This window comes from Myotis nattereri, assembly GCF_964212035.1.
Source record: "Myotis nattereri genome assembly, chromosome: 8".
NCBI classification, from domain to species: Eukaryota; Metazoa; Chordata; class Mammalia; order Chiroptera; family Vespertilionidae; genus Myotis; species Myotis nattereri.
In genome coordinates, this window is record NC_138083.1 from 9686237 (window position 1) to 9705067 (window position 18831).

General features: G+C 48.3%; 1 protein-coding gene across 4 annotated transcripts in view; it reads left to right on the forward strand.

The window, feature by feature from the left end:
- Positions 1-8536, forward strand: part of BCAS1 (brain enriched myelin associated protein 1) — a gene marked incomplete at its 5' end in the record, with an annotated part of 67835 nt that extends 59299 nt beyond the window's left edge. For all 4 annotated transcript variants that reach the window (XM_081096539.1, XM_081096540.1, XM_081096541.1 and 1 more), the window contains 3 exons: positions 1875-1940; positions 4495-4791; positions 7400-8536. In XM_081096539.1, the coding sequence (XP_080952665.1) occupies positions 1875-1940; positions 4495-4791; positions 7400-7474 (438 nt within the window). In that variant the 3' untranslated portion in view covers positions 7475-8536. The remainder of the gene's footprint in view (positions 1-1874; positions 1941-4494; positions 4792-7399) is intronic.
- Positions 8537-18831: the final 10295 nt, after the last annotated feature.

Consider the following 18831-nt stretch of genomic DNA (forward strand, 5'->3'; position numbering starts at 1 on the left):
ATAATATAAAAACCCCGCGGAACAAGCACTCCTCCTGCCCTGCTGTGCGGGTGAGGGCACAGAGACTCGGGGCTGAAGCGACCTGCCCGAGGTCACAGAGCTGCTAACTGGCCAAGCCAGAGCTCACACTCGGTTTTTGTTGATTCGCCCTTCTACTCGTGTTATTTCTGCTTCCTGGGCTTCTCCTGGAAACTGGCTTTCTCTGAGACGACCTGGAGATAGGACAGCCATAGCTCCATTTTGGCGATTCTCTGAGTAATGCTTTCTGAGCAAACATCATTTTTATGTCGTGGTCCTACCTGAAATTCCCTAAAATTACACTCACTTGGAATTACAAGGCAAAAGGGGAGGAATGAATACATGACGGGTGTAAAGCTTGGACATAGTTTTCTGAAAGTTTTTGTCACTAAAATGAGATTTGCCTCCACTGTGTAATTTTGTCTGAATTGTCCAATTTCGTTTCAAGTGAGCATCTTGGTAAAACACCAAGTTTGGACTCATAGCCTTTGTTTATCCTAGAAATTTCTAGCAGGTTCCGTTCCTGGGATGTATTGTAGTGAGGCCGATCAAGTAAACAGTGTTGCTGATATGCTTACACCACATTTAAATGGCTTCCCAATTTTTCTTGTAAATCTCAATTTGGGTTGGATAACATCTCCATCAAAATACACACCAAACGTCCCCATGAGAATTCTGAGTACCTAAGAGATATATGTATTGGAAATGGTTCAGACATGCCTCAGAGCATCAAGCTGTAGGAATGTACGACCCAGCAAAAGGAACAGAAAATAACTTTATGCAGACCTAAGGCTTGGGTGTCACAACCAGGTCCCGTCTCCACCCTTTGACGATCATGAACAGAAATAAACTCCATGAAGACAGTTGCTCTGTATCATGTTGGAAAATTTCTGAAATTATTTCAGAGTCTTCAGACTGTTCTTTAAAGTATTTGTCTCTGAAAGAATTTTAGTCTCTTTAAACAGGAACTCTGCTATTTTTGACAGCTGGAAAAAATAAGTTTCCGTGGTTGTGGTCCTTTTAATACAGAGCCCAAGATGAACTATTCCAATTCGTCTCTGAAGAGGAGTTCTGCCCAAAAGAGAGAAGGGGAATAGAGAGAAATTGAACAAGGGACAAGGGAAGGAATTAAGGAGGGAGGGAGCAATGAAGAACCACCAAATGTCACCAATGAAAGGCTACCAATGGTTTAATTGTTTATGCATCTACTTTATTTTTATTTGTCCCAGTTTTATTAAGATATGATGGACATATATCACTGTATGACTTTCAGGTGTACAGCATAAAGGTTTGAAAGTTTAGTTAGCATTCATGATCTCATACAGGTACAATGAGAAGAAATGGGGGGGGGAGAAAAAATGTTTCTTCTAGAGATGAGAATTCTTAGGACTTAGTGTCTTAACATCTTTTCTATGTCACACAGCAGAGGACACTGTAGTCATCTCGTTGTACATCACACCCTAATACTTATTATCTTATAACTGGGTGTTTGTACCTTTGGGACACCTGTTTGTTCATTGACTCATTCATCGATGTTTTCAGTCACTTCCTGGTTCCAACATTGGTATTTTCATCACCACTTATTTATCCCAGAATGACCTAACCCTGCAGTCGGAGACTTGTCTTGTTGTTGTCATTTTTGGATGCTGATGCTTGACTTTATTAGACTCTCTGGGTGCAGACCGTGTGGAAAGTGTATATCTCATAAGTAATCCATTTCCACTTGGTCTTCCACTTGTCTTGATCTGATTCTCAACAACGAATGACTGCGGCCACCCGTATCAGAATGGCCTTTGCCTGCTCTATTTTGCTGTGCGAGCGGTAGCTGAACAGCCATTGTCTGTTTGTTATTTTAGTCAGTGAAAGGGGATGGAGGGACCACCCACTCCGAAGACATACATGGGAAAGACGCCAGCTACCAAGTAAGTGCCGGGTGACCTCGGTTCGGTGGTGGGTTTAGCTGTCGGGCCCTCGGTTCTTTCCAGCCTCGTTCCCAGTGCAGTCCTCAACCATGCCAGCTCAGGCAGTGTCTCCAGGTTAAGCGCCTGCTGTCTACCAGCACTAATGGGCTCTGCAGATACAGCAGGAACAAGCCAGAGTTCCCCGGCTATTTCTTATTGCAAAGCTTTCCCACATGCTCTTCCCTCTTCTCCACATGGAAGATGCCTCCCTGTCCTTTACGTCATGACCTAAACATCACACGGGGACTTGAATCAACGAGTATTTCCTGAGTGCCTCCTCTGTACTGGCCCTCGGATCCACACAGTCGCTCAGGATCACCTCTGGCGATGTTAAACCAGATGGGCAGTTTTCCCAGGACTTTCCCAGTTTTAAAACTGTTCCATGTCCTGACCCCCCCCCCCCGCCCCGCCATACTCAAACCAACCAAGACAATTGGCCCCCTTAGTCACATGGGCCCGGCACGGTGTCATTACCAGCTCAGGTAGTCCTCCCAGCGGCACAGGTATGATTTCTTTAGTTACCTCCATACAGAGGAGGAAGCTGAAGGACCGAACACACAGCAAGGCCACACAGCCAGGTGGTGACAGCACTAGAACCTGGTCCCTTTGACTTCACACACCAAGCTCTTAGCTATTCGCTGTATCTTAAAATTGTCCATGCAACAAAAACAGTGGGGGAGCTGTTTGAATGGGGTCCCTGGTTACTGATCTTTTCTGGTGGGAGCCTCTGGCTCATTGTCTGCTGTACTTGGACCTTCTGTGCCTTAGCATTTGCTAGAACGTAGGCAGCAGGGGTTGGACAGAAATACTGAGGACACACAGTTGCAGAACAGCTTCTCGGGTGCACTGAGTGTCTGATGCTGCTTTCTGCAGGGGAGGCTGCCCTCTGGGGGCTGCAACCTGCCGAGACCTGGGGACTGGGGACTTCGCTGTCTTCCTACTTCCTTCCAAGAGGCGTGCTCAATCCACAACGTCAGTGACAGCTCTCTGGCTGCTTCTTCTCAATCAAACTGCCACCTTGTCATAGAATTTCTGGGCCTTGGGACAGTAATAACTTCATAAATCAGAGATTGCGAACATATATCCAGTAGATCGAACGTGGCTCACAGGGTACTGGGGCTGTGGTTGGCTGTAAACAGCGCTTTAAAACTTGAGAAGTCAGTACTTAAAAATACACATATGTCACATTTTAAAAAATAAATGTAAAGTTTCCATTGAAAAGCCAGATCTGACGATTACACTGGGCTGGGATCCTACCTAGCCTCTCTAGGCTGGGTCTGAGCAGCTGTTTAAATAGGACGTGTGACATTCAGCACACCACAGTCCCCCTACTCCAAATTGTCTCCCTAAAACATCAAAGACAGCATTGCTTGAACTGGTGTCTTCTTACACTAGAGAAATAGTTCCTTGTCCCTACTTTGGTTTCGCAACTGGAGGAATAAGGTCTCCAAAAAAATTATTCTTACCTGTAGCCTCGGTCATGTTTTATTTTATCTGTCTCGCCCCTGTAGGCATTTCAGTTCAAGAAAATTGTGGAGAAATGCTTTTACTTCCTAGTAGATTTTTTTTTTAATCTGTCATTAATTTACTCAGTATTTTCTAGAATTTTGGATTTTACAGCCTCATCTCTCCAAATTGTAGAAACCAAGTAGGATTATAAACATTTCACTTTAGCATGAAAGGATGTAAGTTCAAAACTAAAAATAAAACAATCATCTTCTTTATCACTGTTTTATGAAGCAAAGGGACAATTTCACACCAGAAATCAAGGTAGACATAGAATAGAAAAGGTATCCCCAAGAAAAGAGTCGCATGCAGTTGTACATGCAGAAACATCTCAAAACTAGCATTAGCATGAAGGGCTTCAGGAACAGCTAGATCCAGGTGCACACACAAAGCCATCAATATGTGGGCTCTTCCTCTCTTCCTCTCTCAGCTTTCCTCTGTGTTAGCTAACTTTTCAAACGTGTTTTTCCTGGAAGTGCCCGTGACTATGGAAGCTGCAGGCTTTTATTTTTAAACCCGGCAGGAAAGGAGCAGGACTCTCTCACACAGCTGTTTGAACAAAGCTCTGAGATTAGCTCAGTTTTCATCTGTTTGGCCATCCTGAACCAATCACAGCAGCCCAATCACATGCAATGGTTTGATTGGCCAGGCTGGGTCACGTGCTTCTGTCCAGGGGTATCATTAGTTTGCCTCAACCCTAAGGAATAGACAAGAGGGGAGAGTGGTTCCCCAAGGAAAACCCAGGTTCTGGTACCAGAAAAAAGGAAGAAGAATGCTTGCTGGGAAAGCATGAAATTAACAAATTATTAGATGAACAAATAACTGTTCCCTGCTGTGACTGTACCGTAATAAGTATTGGCACATTTCTTGGTTTTCTTTTTATTTTCTTCATTTCACCCAGGACTCCTGAAAACCTAGATCCCATCCAACGTTTGAGTATCTCTGTTTTAACGTATTTTTGAGAGTTGTCTTGCAGCCACTGAGATGCATTTGTTTGAACTTGCTGTAGACCTCGCACTCCGCGCAGAAGGCCACCACGCCGCCCGAGCCCCAGCCCCAGCCCCAGCCGGCAGGAGCAAGCCTGAAGGGCAAGGAGGGCTCCGCCAAGGACAAGAAGACGGCCGCCTCCGAGAGCAACAAGCAGAGGAACAACAAGCAGGAAGCCAAAGAGCCGGCCCCCTGTGCGTGTGCGGAGCCGGCCGTGGCCGTGGCCGTGGCCCAGGCCAACGCGCTGCAGAACGGGGACAGGCCCCACAGGAGACGCGAGAAGCGGAGCCAGTCCTTCAGGGGCTTCTTCAAGGGCCTGGTAGGCGGAGCTTTCAGCATTTCTTTCTGGGCTCTCCGGCCAGGGGTGTGCTGCTCACCTCCTGAGGGGACCATTGGCTAGGGGCTGGCGGGACATTTGTCAAACAGTATTTATGGAGCACCTGCTCTGTGCCAGGCGCTGTGCTGGGCACAGAGAGAGAAGGTGGGCACAGGCCTTGCTGTCTGGAGTGACAGTCCTGGTAGGATGGATGGGGGGAGAGGGGGAGCCAAGTCTGGAAACAGCTGGGAGGCAGAAGGCAGGCCTGTGAGGGGAGCCTGAGGGTGAGGGCATGGCCTGGCCTTAGCCTTGAGAGGAGTGTCAGGGAGCGCCTCTCAGAGGAAGTGGAGTCTCGAACTAGTCTGCGGACAGAGGGACAAGGGGAGGTCTGAAGGCAGAATGTGTGTTAGGCAGAGGGAAGACAGGTACCAAGGTGTGCTGGAGAGGTGGCAGAGAACTGGAGTTCAATCTGGCTGGATGAGAGAAAGCAAGGGCGGGAGATGTTGGCAGGGGCAGGAGACGACTAGAAGCATGGATGGCTGTCTGTGGCCAAAGGGAGTCTTGAAGAATTTAACCCAGGGAGATTGCTCTAAGCCTGACCCTGCAGGCTGGGTACACAGAGGTAACTACCAGTAAACTTAGCTCCTTCCATCCAAGGAAGCCTGGATGGCATGAGAGGAGGCCAGACATTAAATAATCAATCAACCTTTTTGTGTTCTTTATTTCTGTCTGTTTAGTTGTTTCCTCCCTAGGCTATTGGCTTTGGGAGGGCCGTGACCATATCTGTCATGGCCAATGTCCTGTCCTCCCTGGTGTGGTGGCTGGCTGGATGCATGCCTCATGGATGGATGAGTGGGTGGAGGATGGGTGAGGGGATGTGTGAGTAGATGATGGGTGGATGGGCAGATGGATGCATGGATGGATGCATGGATGCAGGGGTGGCTGGATGCATGGACGGATGGATAAATGGATGGATGCATGGATTTATTAAATATTGTATTTTCCATACAAAAAATACAATTAAAACTACTTTTGCCTACCCCTGTATATACCATACTATACTGTGTTACCCTATATATATTTATATTACATATACATGGTTTACTACACTGTACTATATATACTATATGTTATGCTATATTAACCATACTAGGTTTCTATATGTATGTATCTATACTAATAAAAGTGTAATATGCTAATTAGACTGGGTAATTGGCCATCTTCTGGATGTCCAGCTTCCTTCCAGACAAAGCCACAGTGGTGGGGGCTGAGGCAGAGGCAGTTAGGGGCAATCAGGCCAGCAGGGGAGGGCAGTTGGGGGCCATCAGGCCAGCAGGGGAGCGGTTAGGTGGCAATCAGGTCAGCAGAGGTGGTTAGGGGCGATCAGGCAGGCAGCCAGGTGAGCAGTTAGGAGCCAGCAGTCCTGGATTGTGAGAGGGACAGAGCTCTATGCTCTGTGATCCCATTGCTATGGCATCCTGAAAGAGGCAAAGGTCTAGGTCTGGAGAACAGCCCCTGGTTACTGGTGTCTGGGGCTGGGGGAGGGGTTGACTCTGAAGGCCTAGGGATTTGTAAGTGATTGAACACCCTATTTTGGTTTTGGTGGTGGTTACATGGCTACTTGTATTGGTCAAAGAACATAGAACTGTACACAAACAAGGATTAATTTCATTGTATGTAAATTATACTGGACAGAAAAGGTTAAATAATAATAATAACAGTAATAATAGTACTTGATTCCTAGAGTTTATTCAGCCGCATTCAGGTGGTGCCTACTGTGTGCCGGGCAGGTACTGGGCACCGGATACAGCCGGCAGTCCACAGCGCTCCATGCAGGTGGAGACAGTGTGGACAGAGAGTGGTTAGAGAGGATGACTGACATGAGCTATAATCATGGAGGGTTTTCTACGCCCCAGGCACGGCGCTAAGTGCATTACAAGTACAAACTCACTGCATCTTAGAACAATTCTCTGAGATGACTTGTATCACCCACAATTTTATTTTTTTTTAAATAATAGTTTATTGATTTAGAGAGAGAGAGAAATGTCAATGTGAGAGCCTAACATCGATCACTGCCTCCTGCACACCCCAGCCAGGGATCAAGCCCACAACCTTTCAGTGCACTGGATGACACTCAACCAATTGAGCCACACCAGCCAGGGCTGTCACCCCATTTTAAACATGAAGAAACTGGCCCTGGCCAGGTAGCTCAGTTGGCTGGAGCATTGTCCTTATATGCCAAGGTTGTGGGTTCGATCCCTAGTCATGGCACAAACAAAACTCAACCAATGAATGCATAAATAAGTGGAACAACAAATCAATGCTTCTCTCTCTCAAAAAAAAAAAAAGAAGAAGAAGAAAGAAAAAGAAAGAAGCTGACTGAAGCACAACCAGTTATTTGTCTAAGATTTCACAGAGCTAGAAAGTAATAAAACTAGGCATTGGATTTGGGCATCTCATGGGAGACTATTCTCTTACCCACCACTGGCGAGTAAGGTGCATTTATTGAGCACAGCGCTTGGCCCAGAGTAAGTGCTAAATAAATGGCAGTTGTTGCTATATTGATATTACAGAGCCTCATTAGGACATACTTTCTGATATTTTTCTCCAGGGACCAAAGCGGATGTTGGACGCTCAAGTGCAAACAGACCCCGTATCCATTGGACCAGTTGGCAAATCCAAGTAAACAAATCGCCACAGTTCCCACCACGTCCTCCTGCCACCAAGAGGCCTCCTCCCTATCCATCTCCTCCCCAACCCACTCCATGTATATATTTTTTCTTCTGATGGCCATCGAATGAAATTCTGCCTACAAACCAAGCCTGAGCTGTTGTATATTGAGGTGTACTATTTACGTCTCTGGTCCGATCTTTGCTGGTAAATAATCGTAAGGATGGTTTAGCAGGTTAACTTGTCAGGTCAGAAGAGTGGATGGTGGGGTAGGGTAGAGGGATCTTTCTGGTTAAACTATGAAGCGTGGCAGCGACAAGTTGCAGGAAAGAAATGGCTGCCTTGTGTAATTTGCGTAATTAAGCTTTGTCTTAAATGGGCTCATCCAAGAAGAGAGGAAAATCTGTTTGTTTAGGTTCACCTTTCAAGGAGGAAGGACATGGCTGTGTATTGGGAGGTTGCCAATTTCCTGGAGTGGAAAGTGTGGGGAATGAGAAAAGGAGTGAATAAGAGTTGTTTTTTACATAGGGTCCTTGAAAGTTATTGACGAGAGGGGCAAGATTGACTGGAGAGAGCTTGAAACAGTTTGGGTAAACAATTGCTTTTTTGAGGCTCAGTGACAAAGGCGAGGATTACAACTTAAAAAACAAAACACACAGAAAAAAACAAATAAATGCAGTTGCTAGTTTATTTTGCAACACAAGGGGGCGCCCAGGGCTCCATGTGACTCCTGCATCCTGTGTCCCTAACAAAGATGTGGTCCCTGCGATCTTACGTTCATGTTTCTCAGGTGGCTGAGGGGCTTGCTTCATCTGTTCTTGTCTGGCACTTGTCTCACGTCTGTCTGTAATTTCCTAATGTTCTCAGGATGTGCTCTGGTAAAACCTTCCCTATAACCCCAATTAATAAAAATTTACAGAAGATTATTCACATATGAGTTTTTTAATACTTGTACAGAGGAATAAATAGGACCATGAGTCTATTAAAATGTCATTCAAAAGTCGCATATGATTGGCTGATATCATGTACTGTATCTTTCTTTCTCTGAGTTAATAAAAAAAATACATTGACATCTAAAGCATCTTTTAATTTTCCACTTTTAAAGCAGGTCTCTCACATCCTATGTCTGAGACGCCTTTATCTTCCCCAGTAAAATATATATATATCAGTGCCCTTCCTCCAGCTTGCCCTCTGTCCCAGCTCCTCCCAGGTTCCCTGTATGTGGGCACACAGGAAGACCACCGTGTGCGCATGTACATTTGCATATGCACACGCACCTGTATAGAAGTGCTGTCTTGGGCCGGGCTGCCTAGAGCTGAGCCTGAGATGGGATTCGTCCCGATGCATGTGAAATCCTGAGGGAGGACTCCCGTCAGAAAGGGAGGAAGAGAGCAGGGCTGGGGAGGAGCTGAGCAAAGCCTGGGCTCGGCTGGAGCTGGGCTGCATGCTGCCTGGGGCGCTGCGGCATGAAGTGCACCCCACAGCAGGTGCTTCCTCCAGCCAAGGGGCCACCCTTCAAGGCAGGAAGGCAAGCTCTTCCATTGCGCTGAGAAGCTGGGCTCCCTGAGCAGCTAGAGGCCGTCTGCATGGGCAGCGTCCGCTCACAGATACACCCACGGGGATTCACATTCACACCCCTGAGCATAAATGCATGTGTTTATACATATATACATACAGAAATAAATGCATGCACATGTGTATACATATAAACATAAATGCATACAGGGATCGATAAATACATGCATACACACATACAAATAGTGTATGTAACTAACACAGATAGACACACACACTTGCCCATACAAATCCATCACGTGTGATCCATCACACGTTGATTGGAAATAAATTGAATATATTCTAAGACTGCACTTTAGCCAAATAAAACCATGGATTGGGCAACAAGGTGTTTAGAACGTGTGTTTGGGAGAAGCAGAACAATGGTATCTCTAAGGAAACAGATTAGGGGGCCTTTGCTGCTGGGCCCGCTGGGTGCTAGGTTTCAAATAAAGACCCGAGGTGTCTCCCATGAGGCTGAGTGACTTCCTCAGACCGCCTGCCTGAGCCTGGGCGTTACTTTGAGAATGACCTCATGGCACCTCATGTCCCAAAGCTTAACTTGGCACAAATCAGGGAAAAACCCTCTGGGGGAAGACTTTGCAGGGGGTGGCGCTCCCCAGCCCAGGGTCACAGAGCATGGGAAGAGGGCAGGGAGCCAGGCCGCTGGGGATTCCTTTGTGTCAGGAACCAGCGGGGGTTTGCGGGCCACACCAGTCCACTGAGAACCGTGAGAGGGTGAGAGTATCGTTTGCAAGTTTCGCCTCACTGGAGGCTGGGGCTTTGGGCCTGATGAGCATACGCAGGAGGAACTGAGTCATATGCAGAAGGAGCCCTCCCACCTGCCATCTCCCCCCCCCCCCAAAAAAAAATGTAAAATCTTTAAAGAGGTCCTTTGCTGAGAATCCCCCTGCAGAGCAAGCCAACAGTTTCTATAACTGGCTTCCCATCCTCCTGGCCAAGAAGGAAAGCAATCTTTTCATGAAATTGCTCGCTTTCTACGGCATGAACATTGAACCCAGCTGACTTATGTGGGGAGCTCTATATTGAATTGTTAATACAGCGCTAGGAAGCAAGTTTGAGTGTTGTGTGGTTGCTGTTTTATGGGGAGGGGGTGGTTGTGCTTTTGGTTGTGTGTGTTTTAGTTGAGAGCCTATTCCTGAGCATTTACAATAAACACGAAGAGGGACTGATGTTCCTCAAACTAAGCCACTCGGGCAGCAAAACTGCCTCAGCAAAGCCTTCGAACACCCGAAACTGAGAGCCGTGGCCTGGGGAGGGACACGGGGCCTTGTCAGTCTGTGCTCTCATTTACTTGTTTGCTTATTTACTTTTAGGTGCACAGGGAAGTGTGTCTTCTCCAAAGTCAAGAAGTGGCCTTTCCCAAGAATTGAGCTATTGAGCTGAAATGGCTGCCACTGGGAAAACAAAACAGGAAATCTCCGCTCCCAGGCCAGCTGATGGTGACTGACCGATGCCCACATATTAACCCCTTCACGGCACCACTGAGGGGAAGGGAACACATACCCCAAAAATGCCCCAAGGGAGGAAAAAGGGAAAGAAAGTGAAGTTCTTTTATTTTTGTTGTCACCCCTTCCCCACCCCCTCCCCTCTTTAAACAAATGATCAGGGATTTAAACACACAGACACGGTAGCTGATTGCCCTAGTTTGTTTGCAAACAGCCCAGATTCGATTAGATTCCAGGAGGCCGGAATCGCAGCCTCTGTTCCCAGCCCCGCTGGCTCCTTCTCAAAGCGGGAGCAGATTCCTACCCACTGAACCTGGCAAACGTCATTTCTTATGTCAGAGTCCCAAATTGATCTTCAGCTTTAGAAAAAAAAAAAAATGCAGTCGGCTAGCCCACCTTCCTTAAAGAGCAGGAAAGCGATTGCAATGATTCCCTCCCCCAAGGAGCAAGCGCGGAGCATGGCTCGCAGAAACGGAAATGGTAAGGGTCGGTTCTCACCATCCTCCCAACGTGCCCCTTAAGCCTTTGCCAAAGGCGCTTCCCAGGTGAGTACAGTCAGGCTCCTCCGCGGTCTAGAACCTAGATCTCGTTCACTCTCAGTGGAGAGAACAGAAAGGAAGGGCTCTGTCAGGAAGAGCAGAGATTCCCGACGGAGCAGCAAAGGGGGTACATTTGTAATTCAGACCCTTAGCGCTGGCCCGAGGCCGGTCAGCATCCAGCCCTTTGCATACATTGGTTTTCTGGGGAGTTTAACCCTTTCGCCTCTGTTTCCCTTCCCCAGAAAGCTACTCTTGGAGCCTCTCCATCTCTCAGCCCTTTAACTAGACATAACAGCCCAAGCAATTTCACTGAAATAAGGGAAGTCACAGTAATACCTTAGGCGACCACATTTCACAGCTTGTAGAATGGTTTTTGAATGCATTATCTAATTTGAAGCTGTGCCCCTCACTGAACTTAAATGCTCCCTTTGTTATATTTCATTCATTATGAGGAGACTGTCGTGTACCTGTATGGCTCACCCTCCCCTCCCCTCCCCTGATATCCCTCCCGCCCCCACCCCAAAGGATCACTTCTTGACAAAATGGCCCCCAGCTGCATTGCTGACAATGGTGGCCACGGAAGGAGCACCTTGCTTGCTTAATTTACTCTCCAGAAGGACGTTTTCTTTAAATCTGGCCACACGGGGGAGTTCCAGGACCGGGGGTCTGGAATCTCTAGCCAGGCTCTTTTCCCTGATTGCCTAAATCAGCGGTTCTCAACCTGTGGGTCGCGACCCCTTTGGCGGTCGAACGACCCTTTCACAGGGATCACCTAAGACCATCCTGCATATCAGATATTTACATGACGATTTATGACAGTAGCAACATTACAGTTATGCAGTAGCAACGAAAATAATTTTATGGTTGGGTCACAACATGAGGAACTGTATTTAAAGGGCCAGGAGATTGAGAACCACTGGAAATGGAGGTTGGGGAGAAGCAGCTCTTAAGAATGTGTTTCTTGATTGACTTCTAGAGAGCAGTCAAGTTGAATGAAGAGAACTAAAAAAAGGGGCCAAACTGGGCATGCTCCAACTCCCTTCGCACTCAGCTCTGCCAAGCAGGCACCACTGCTACCCCGCTGCTCAGGAAGGGAACTAGAGGTTAGGTCTCCTGCCCTCCAGCCGAGTGTGGGAGGGAAGGCTGGTGAGGATGACTTAAATGCTTTGCTACGACACCAACTTAAATGTTTGCAATCACACTACCCTTCCTTACCTTCTTCCAAGACTGAGCTGATGGGGATGGAAAAACAAACCAACCAACTTGATCTTGATCTTTGGGCTGGGACTCACAGGAGACCTGGACATAGTAGATTCTCCATCAATATCGGCTGAATGGATAAATCGGTAGATCAATATTCTATGCCACATCCACTAGAAGTTGAGTTGCCTCTGGTATGAGTTGATTTTAGCTCCAAGTGTTTGGTCACTCTAATCAGACATCCACCTCCCCAGGTGGGCAGCCCAGTGGTTCTCAAAGCGTGGTCCCATAATGAGCAGCATCACCTAAGAACTAGGTAACGATGCAAATTACTGGATCCACTCCAGGCCGCTAGATCAAAACCTCTGGAGTTGGGACCCAGATGGTTCTGATGCACAAGAAAATTTGAAAATCACTGATCAGGGTAGTAGAGCTACCACTTCACTGAACATCAACTTTAGAAAAACAGCCCTGAAGATGCAAAGATAGCAGCTATTGGGTCTGAGTCTATTCCAGGTTGAAACTTAACCTAAGCTCTTAAAGGCATGTTTTCATGTTTGTGGGAGAGACAGGCGAGCAAAAGGCAGTAATAATGTCATGTAAGAGAGGTAGATGCAGGAGCTGTAGGACTCAGGAAGGCACAGATAAGAGCCAGAGGGGTTCTCAGTAGAAGAGGAATGCAAAAGCAAGTAGCTCAGTGTGGCTGGCGTGAGGCTGAGGGAGGACAGATAGGATGGTGGGGGCTGGAGAGGCGGCTCAGACCTGATATCAGGACACGTGGAAAGGAGCCCATAGGAAGTTTAAACTTTCTCCCAAGGGCAATCGGGAGCCATGGGAGAGATCTGACTGACTCAGATTTGTGTTTTGGTTGCAGATAGGACCCAATACAAAGTCAATTCAACTAATAGTCATTGAGTGACCTGAACTGTATACTAGAAATAATTCATAATCATTTTCTTAAGCCTTTCTGAAGAGTATAAGGAATTCCCACTTTGCCCTGCCGGAGTGGCTCAGTTGGTTGAGTGTCATCTCGTAGACTGAAAGGTTGCTGGTTCAATTCCCTGTCAGGGCACATACCTGGGGTGTGGGTTTGATCCCCAGTCAGGGAGCGTACAGAAGGCAACTGATCAATGTTTCTCTCTCACATCGATGTTTCTCTCTCTTTCTCTCTCCCTTCCTTCCTCTAAGCATGTCCTTGGGTGAGGATTAAAATAATAATAATAATAATAAATTCTCACCTACATAAAACTTCTAAATGGCTTTGGTCCTTACGTGGATACTTAAATGCTTATTTCCCAGCGTCATAGGTGTGAGCCTGGAAGTTGGCCCCAACCACTCAGATGTTCCACGCCTATGACCCGAGGCTGTGAGATCTTGATCAAGTGACTTCACTTCTCAGAGCCTGAGTTTTGTCCCTGCAGAATGGGAATAACAAGGGTACTTATCCCCGAGAGTCCGAGGGAAGAGGAAGGAGACAATGCATTTATAGCAAGTACCCACAGTGCCTGGTGCGCGATAAGTGCTCACCCAGCATTATTGATGACATCTGCCCACCGTAGAATGTATGTGTTCTCTGGCCCAGGCTGAGAGACCACCGAATCTTTGGGACACCCTTAAAGTGTGTCCCAGGTAACAGTTGGCTGGCTGGCTTATCCAAAGCAAGAGAAAGGGAGGAGAGAAGAAAAAATAATGTTGATTTTCCCTGGTGTTTAACTCCTTCTAAAGTAAAGTCCCCTCTGTGGGAAGGGACTGCCCTTGGCTTTCCTCGGTTGTATGTATCTATAATATTAGCCAGGTTGCCATGGTGGCATCTCTCCGGCCCACCTCTGAGTTCACCTGCAGCAACGACAGCCTCCCACCTCAGAGAGCCCTCCCTTGTTTGCTTTCCTTCTGGGTGGCCTTGCCCAGGGGTGGTGGGGATTTGTTCAGCCCAGGTTGCAGGGCATTGTGGGAATGATTGAGGTTTCATGCCCCTGGGCATCTCTCAACCAATGAGGCATGGAAGACAGCAGGCAATATCTCAGCTCCCCATTTCTCAGCAGGACAATTTGGAGGCCTCTTATCCATGTTCCCAAAAGGGTCCCCAGCAAGATCGAAGCCTAGCTGCCCCCAGCAGTAACATACTCATGAACACACCACCCCCATGTGTACGTCCTGGGATCTCTTCCCAATAAACTACCTGCACCCATGTTCTTGTCTCAGGGTCTGTGTCTAAGGCACACACGTCAGTGTCTCACGTAGGGTCCTGTCTGGAAAACCCAGCTGGTGCCAAGGGGTTCCATGGAGGGAACCCACATGGGCACCAGTTGGAAAGGTGCTGGAAGAGTGGAGCAGGCAGGCCTGTGACAAGGAGACATTAGACAGAGAAGGAAGCGGCAACTACATTAGTGCCAGGCAGCCACAAAGAAGTGATGTGCCCGGAGCCAGGGAACCTGGGCCGGAGGAGAAACAGAGCACCATGTGGGGGTGGGGAGGGTAGCCGGGACTAGGGGGCTCTTCAGAAGCCCGGCTTGATGACGACGAGAGGGTGCCAGTTGACAATGGAACCTGCGCAGAGCAGTTTGAAGGGCAACATGGCAAATAGGCAATAAGAGCGAATAGGCAAATGCTGGGCACACTCAGAAGCCCTGCTTTGAGGGAAGATAGAAATCAGGGCGCCACCGTGACTAGGGCCCTACTCCCTAGCCTGGAGGGTGACCATGGAGCTTATGGCTCCAGGGATGGCCCTGCCACTTCCTTTATCTTCAGATCCTAGTAATGGTTAACCACGCAGGCTCCTGGTCCAAAGGCCTTGGTTGGAATCCCAAATCACTCAACACCTTCAAGCCTCGCTTTCACAGCCATGAAACAGAGGTGACAGCAGAATCCACCTGTGGCGTTGCGTTGCCATGGGGATTGAATGATAGACTCCAGGGGAAGCAGTTAGCACTGTGCCTGGCACACAGTAAGTGCCAAATAAATGCTCATGCTTATCAGAACATCTGAAGACTTAGCTGCTCTCTGGCTATCTGGCAGCCCATTCAAATTCCTGCTCAACCTTGTTTCTTTTCTTTGCTACCCAAACCCCCAATGTCAATGTCTAGAATCTGCCTCTCATCTCTATTTTATTGCCTTTTTAAAAAATATTTCCACTCTCACAGAAGTTCTGCCTTCCCCTCCCTCCTGGGCTGAGTCCTCTCGCCACAGCCCCACCCCCGCCCTCTCCCAGGCCAGTTGTTCACAAGTAGCTGAGCAGTTTTGAGGATACAAAACAGGAAATTATGCACAGCTCTGACTAGGGCAAGATCTTATGCAAACCCTTCATCAGGCAGATTGCTCCCGCTCTCAGAACCTGGGGCCTTGGAAACCAGGTCCCCTCGCCAAGATCTCCTGGTCTGCTTAATCACTTCCTTTGCAAATGTACCACCTCTTTGACTCTGGAATGGAAAAGAGACGGTGAGAAAGAGGGAGGCGGGAGCTGAAAATGCTTTACGTCAACCACAAGACGGGACAGGAAATTCTGGAATGAGGGGAGCATTTTTCTTTAATCTCTCAGTGAGAGCCACAGCAGCCTAAGACAGCCGCTCTGGGCAAAATGGCCATTCTAGCATATTCTTTTGCTGTTGATGCTCACTCAGGGAAATGTGTGGCCTTCTTCAGTCAGGGGCTTCATAGAGAGTATTGGAGCAGCAAAGATTCATCCGACCCTTTAGTTGACTCAGGCAGCAAACATTTGTTGAGTGCTCACTGTCCCCCGTGCTGTGTAGAGAGGACTACAGGGGGCTCCAGACAGGCAGAGTAACTCCCCCCCCCCCCCCTCATGCCAGGTGAAAGTTCAAGGGCCTCCAGGAGGCTGCCTTCTACCAGAACCTGCAGTGGCTGATCCAAAGCTGTTGTGTCATTAAAATCCCTGAAAGACAATCACAAGTGGCTTCTTTTCCTTTCTCCCCCTCACTTTCTGAGCTTTCCCTGGCAAATCAGAGCTATGTGCTCTATTAATCCTTAAGGGAAGGCACAGTCTTACCTGTGATTTTTATCTGCAACTGGGGACCAACCCATTAATGTTGAGCCAGTATATGGGATGGGATGGGATGGGATGGGATGGGATGGGATGGGATAGAACATTTCATGTCTAATTATAGGTAATATAGGTAATAGTGATTAGTGAAGGGTCAAATTTTTCTATTATGAATATGTATATATAGATTAAATATCTATTTCTTACTATGGTTTCTAATCAGAAAAGTTTAAAAGTCTCTGACCTTTAGGATAGTTTAGTGGTTAAACATGTGGGCTCTGGAGTCTACTGGCATGGGTTTGAATCTCAGTAGCTGTACTAGTTGTGTGAGATTGGGCAAGTTCACTTACCCCCCTGGATCTCAGTTACTTCAGGGAGGTATCCTATAGAATAAAAGCATAATATGCAAATCGACTGAATAGCGGAACGACCAGTTGGTGGGGGGCGGGGCCGGCAAGCAGGCCACAGCAGGCCAGGCATGGCGCGTGCCAGCGAGCAGAGGGAGGGAACGGCAATGGGGGCAGTTGAGCAGTGACCAACAGCAGTGGAGGAGTGATGGGGGGGCTGGCACCGTCCCCTAATCACCGTCTACTCGCCTCCTACAGAGGGAGGCCAGGCGGCAATGGCAGGGTGATGGGAGTGGTGCTGTCCCCTGATTGGCCAGCCCAATCGCCTCCTGCAGCGGGAGGCCAGACTGTGGCTTAGGCCCGCTCCCCCAGGGGACATTCCCTGAGGACTCCTGAACTGTGAGAGGGCACAGGCCGGGCTGAGGGACCCCCAGCCCAGTGCACGAATTTTCATGCACCAGGCCTCTAGTCCTATATAGTAAAAGCCCAGCTACCGAAATGGCAGAACGACCAGAACAATCAGAGACCAGAAAGACTGCAGCTCCTCGCCCTGCTGGCCCCACCCCCAGTGGGGACCCACACCCCAATCAGGGCATGGCCAGCCTGCAAACTGCCTGCAGCCCCTTGCCCTGCCAGCCCCATTCCCCAGCAGGGACCCACACCCCAATCCAGGGCCTCCATCAGGGCAGGCCAGCCGGCCCCCACTCTTGCACCAGGCTTCTATTCTATATAATAAAAGGGTAATATGAAAATTGACCCTAACAGCAGAAAGATTAGAATGACCACTGGGCCCATCACTATGAGGCACACTAAACACCTCTTGGTCCCTTCCCCTAGCCGGCAGGCACCAATCACCCGATGGCGAATGGGAACCAGGGGTGAATGGCAGGGGACGCAGGCGGCGCCAGGCCAAGGCCCCCACCCCACCGGTCACCCCACACACACAGAGGGTGACTCGGCGGGGGCGGGGCCAGCGAGCAGGCGGGAACAGCTGACCTCTCAGTCTCTTACCCGGGCCGTCAGGCACCAATCACCCCGTGGCGAACGGGGAACCGGGGGGGCGGGGGTGGCAGTGAGGGGGGAGCAGACTGTGGGCAGCCGAGGAAGATGGCCCTGATCACAGGCCAGGCCTAGGGACCGTACCTGCACACAAATTTCATGCACCGGGCCTCTAGTCTATATATAGAAAAGCCAAGCGACCAGAACGACCAGAACAACCAGTCGCTATGATGTACACTGTGGCCAGCCAACTGGCTCAATGGGGGTGAGGCCTGCCAGCCAATCTCCCACGGCCCCTCCCCCTGGCCAGCCCCTCCCCAATTGCCTCCCCCCCCCCCAACCCTGGTCAGGGCCGGTGGGGCCAGCCGGCCAACCTCCCATCTCCTCCCACTGGCAGGTTGGCCCCAATGGCCTCAATTGGGGCTGGCCAGCTGGACCCCACCCATGCATGAATTCATGCACCAAGCCTCTAGTAACACAATAAAGAGAACTATAAGATGTGATATTGGCCCTGACTGGTTTGGCTCAGTGAATAGAGAGTTGGCCTGCAGACTGAAGGGTCCCGGGTTCGATTCTGGACAAGGGCATGTACCTTGGTTGTGGGCACATCCCCAGTAGGGGTTGTGCAGGAAGCAGCTGATTGATGTTTCTCCCTCATTGATGTTTCTAACTCTCTATCCCTCTCCCTTCCTCTCTGTAAAAAATCAATTAAAATATATTTTTTAAAAAAAATGTGATATTGGATATCACCATCTCTGAGGTTCTGGGGCCATCTATTTTAAGAAAGTGCCATTCTGTCCCCTATATCTCTCCTTTGCCTCTAGATTACTTCTAATCTTTTGAGGGGAAACCCGAGCCATTTAATGTATAAAAGTTCTCTGGAAAATTGACCAGATAACTAGTTTCAGACCATCTCATCTACTGAGAACAACTAGAAAAGCTAGACAAAATAATTGTTCTGAAGGCACCTGAGCACAGATACACTATGTTCACCTCCCTGGAGAGGACAAGGAGACTGGCCTGACTCTTCAGTAGAACTGATAGCAGCTAGAAGACAAATTCTTTAAGAAAAAATTAAAGGCTGGAAGAAAATAACTGCCCATCTATAATTCTATACCCAGTAAAAAATAAAACAAACAAAAAAAAAACAACACATCAATATTTAAGATGAAATAAATACATTTTCAGACAAAAAATGAGTAATGCATTACCAATAGACTCTAAACAAAGGCTAAAGAAAGTTTTTTAGGGAGAAAAATCATTATCTC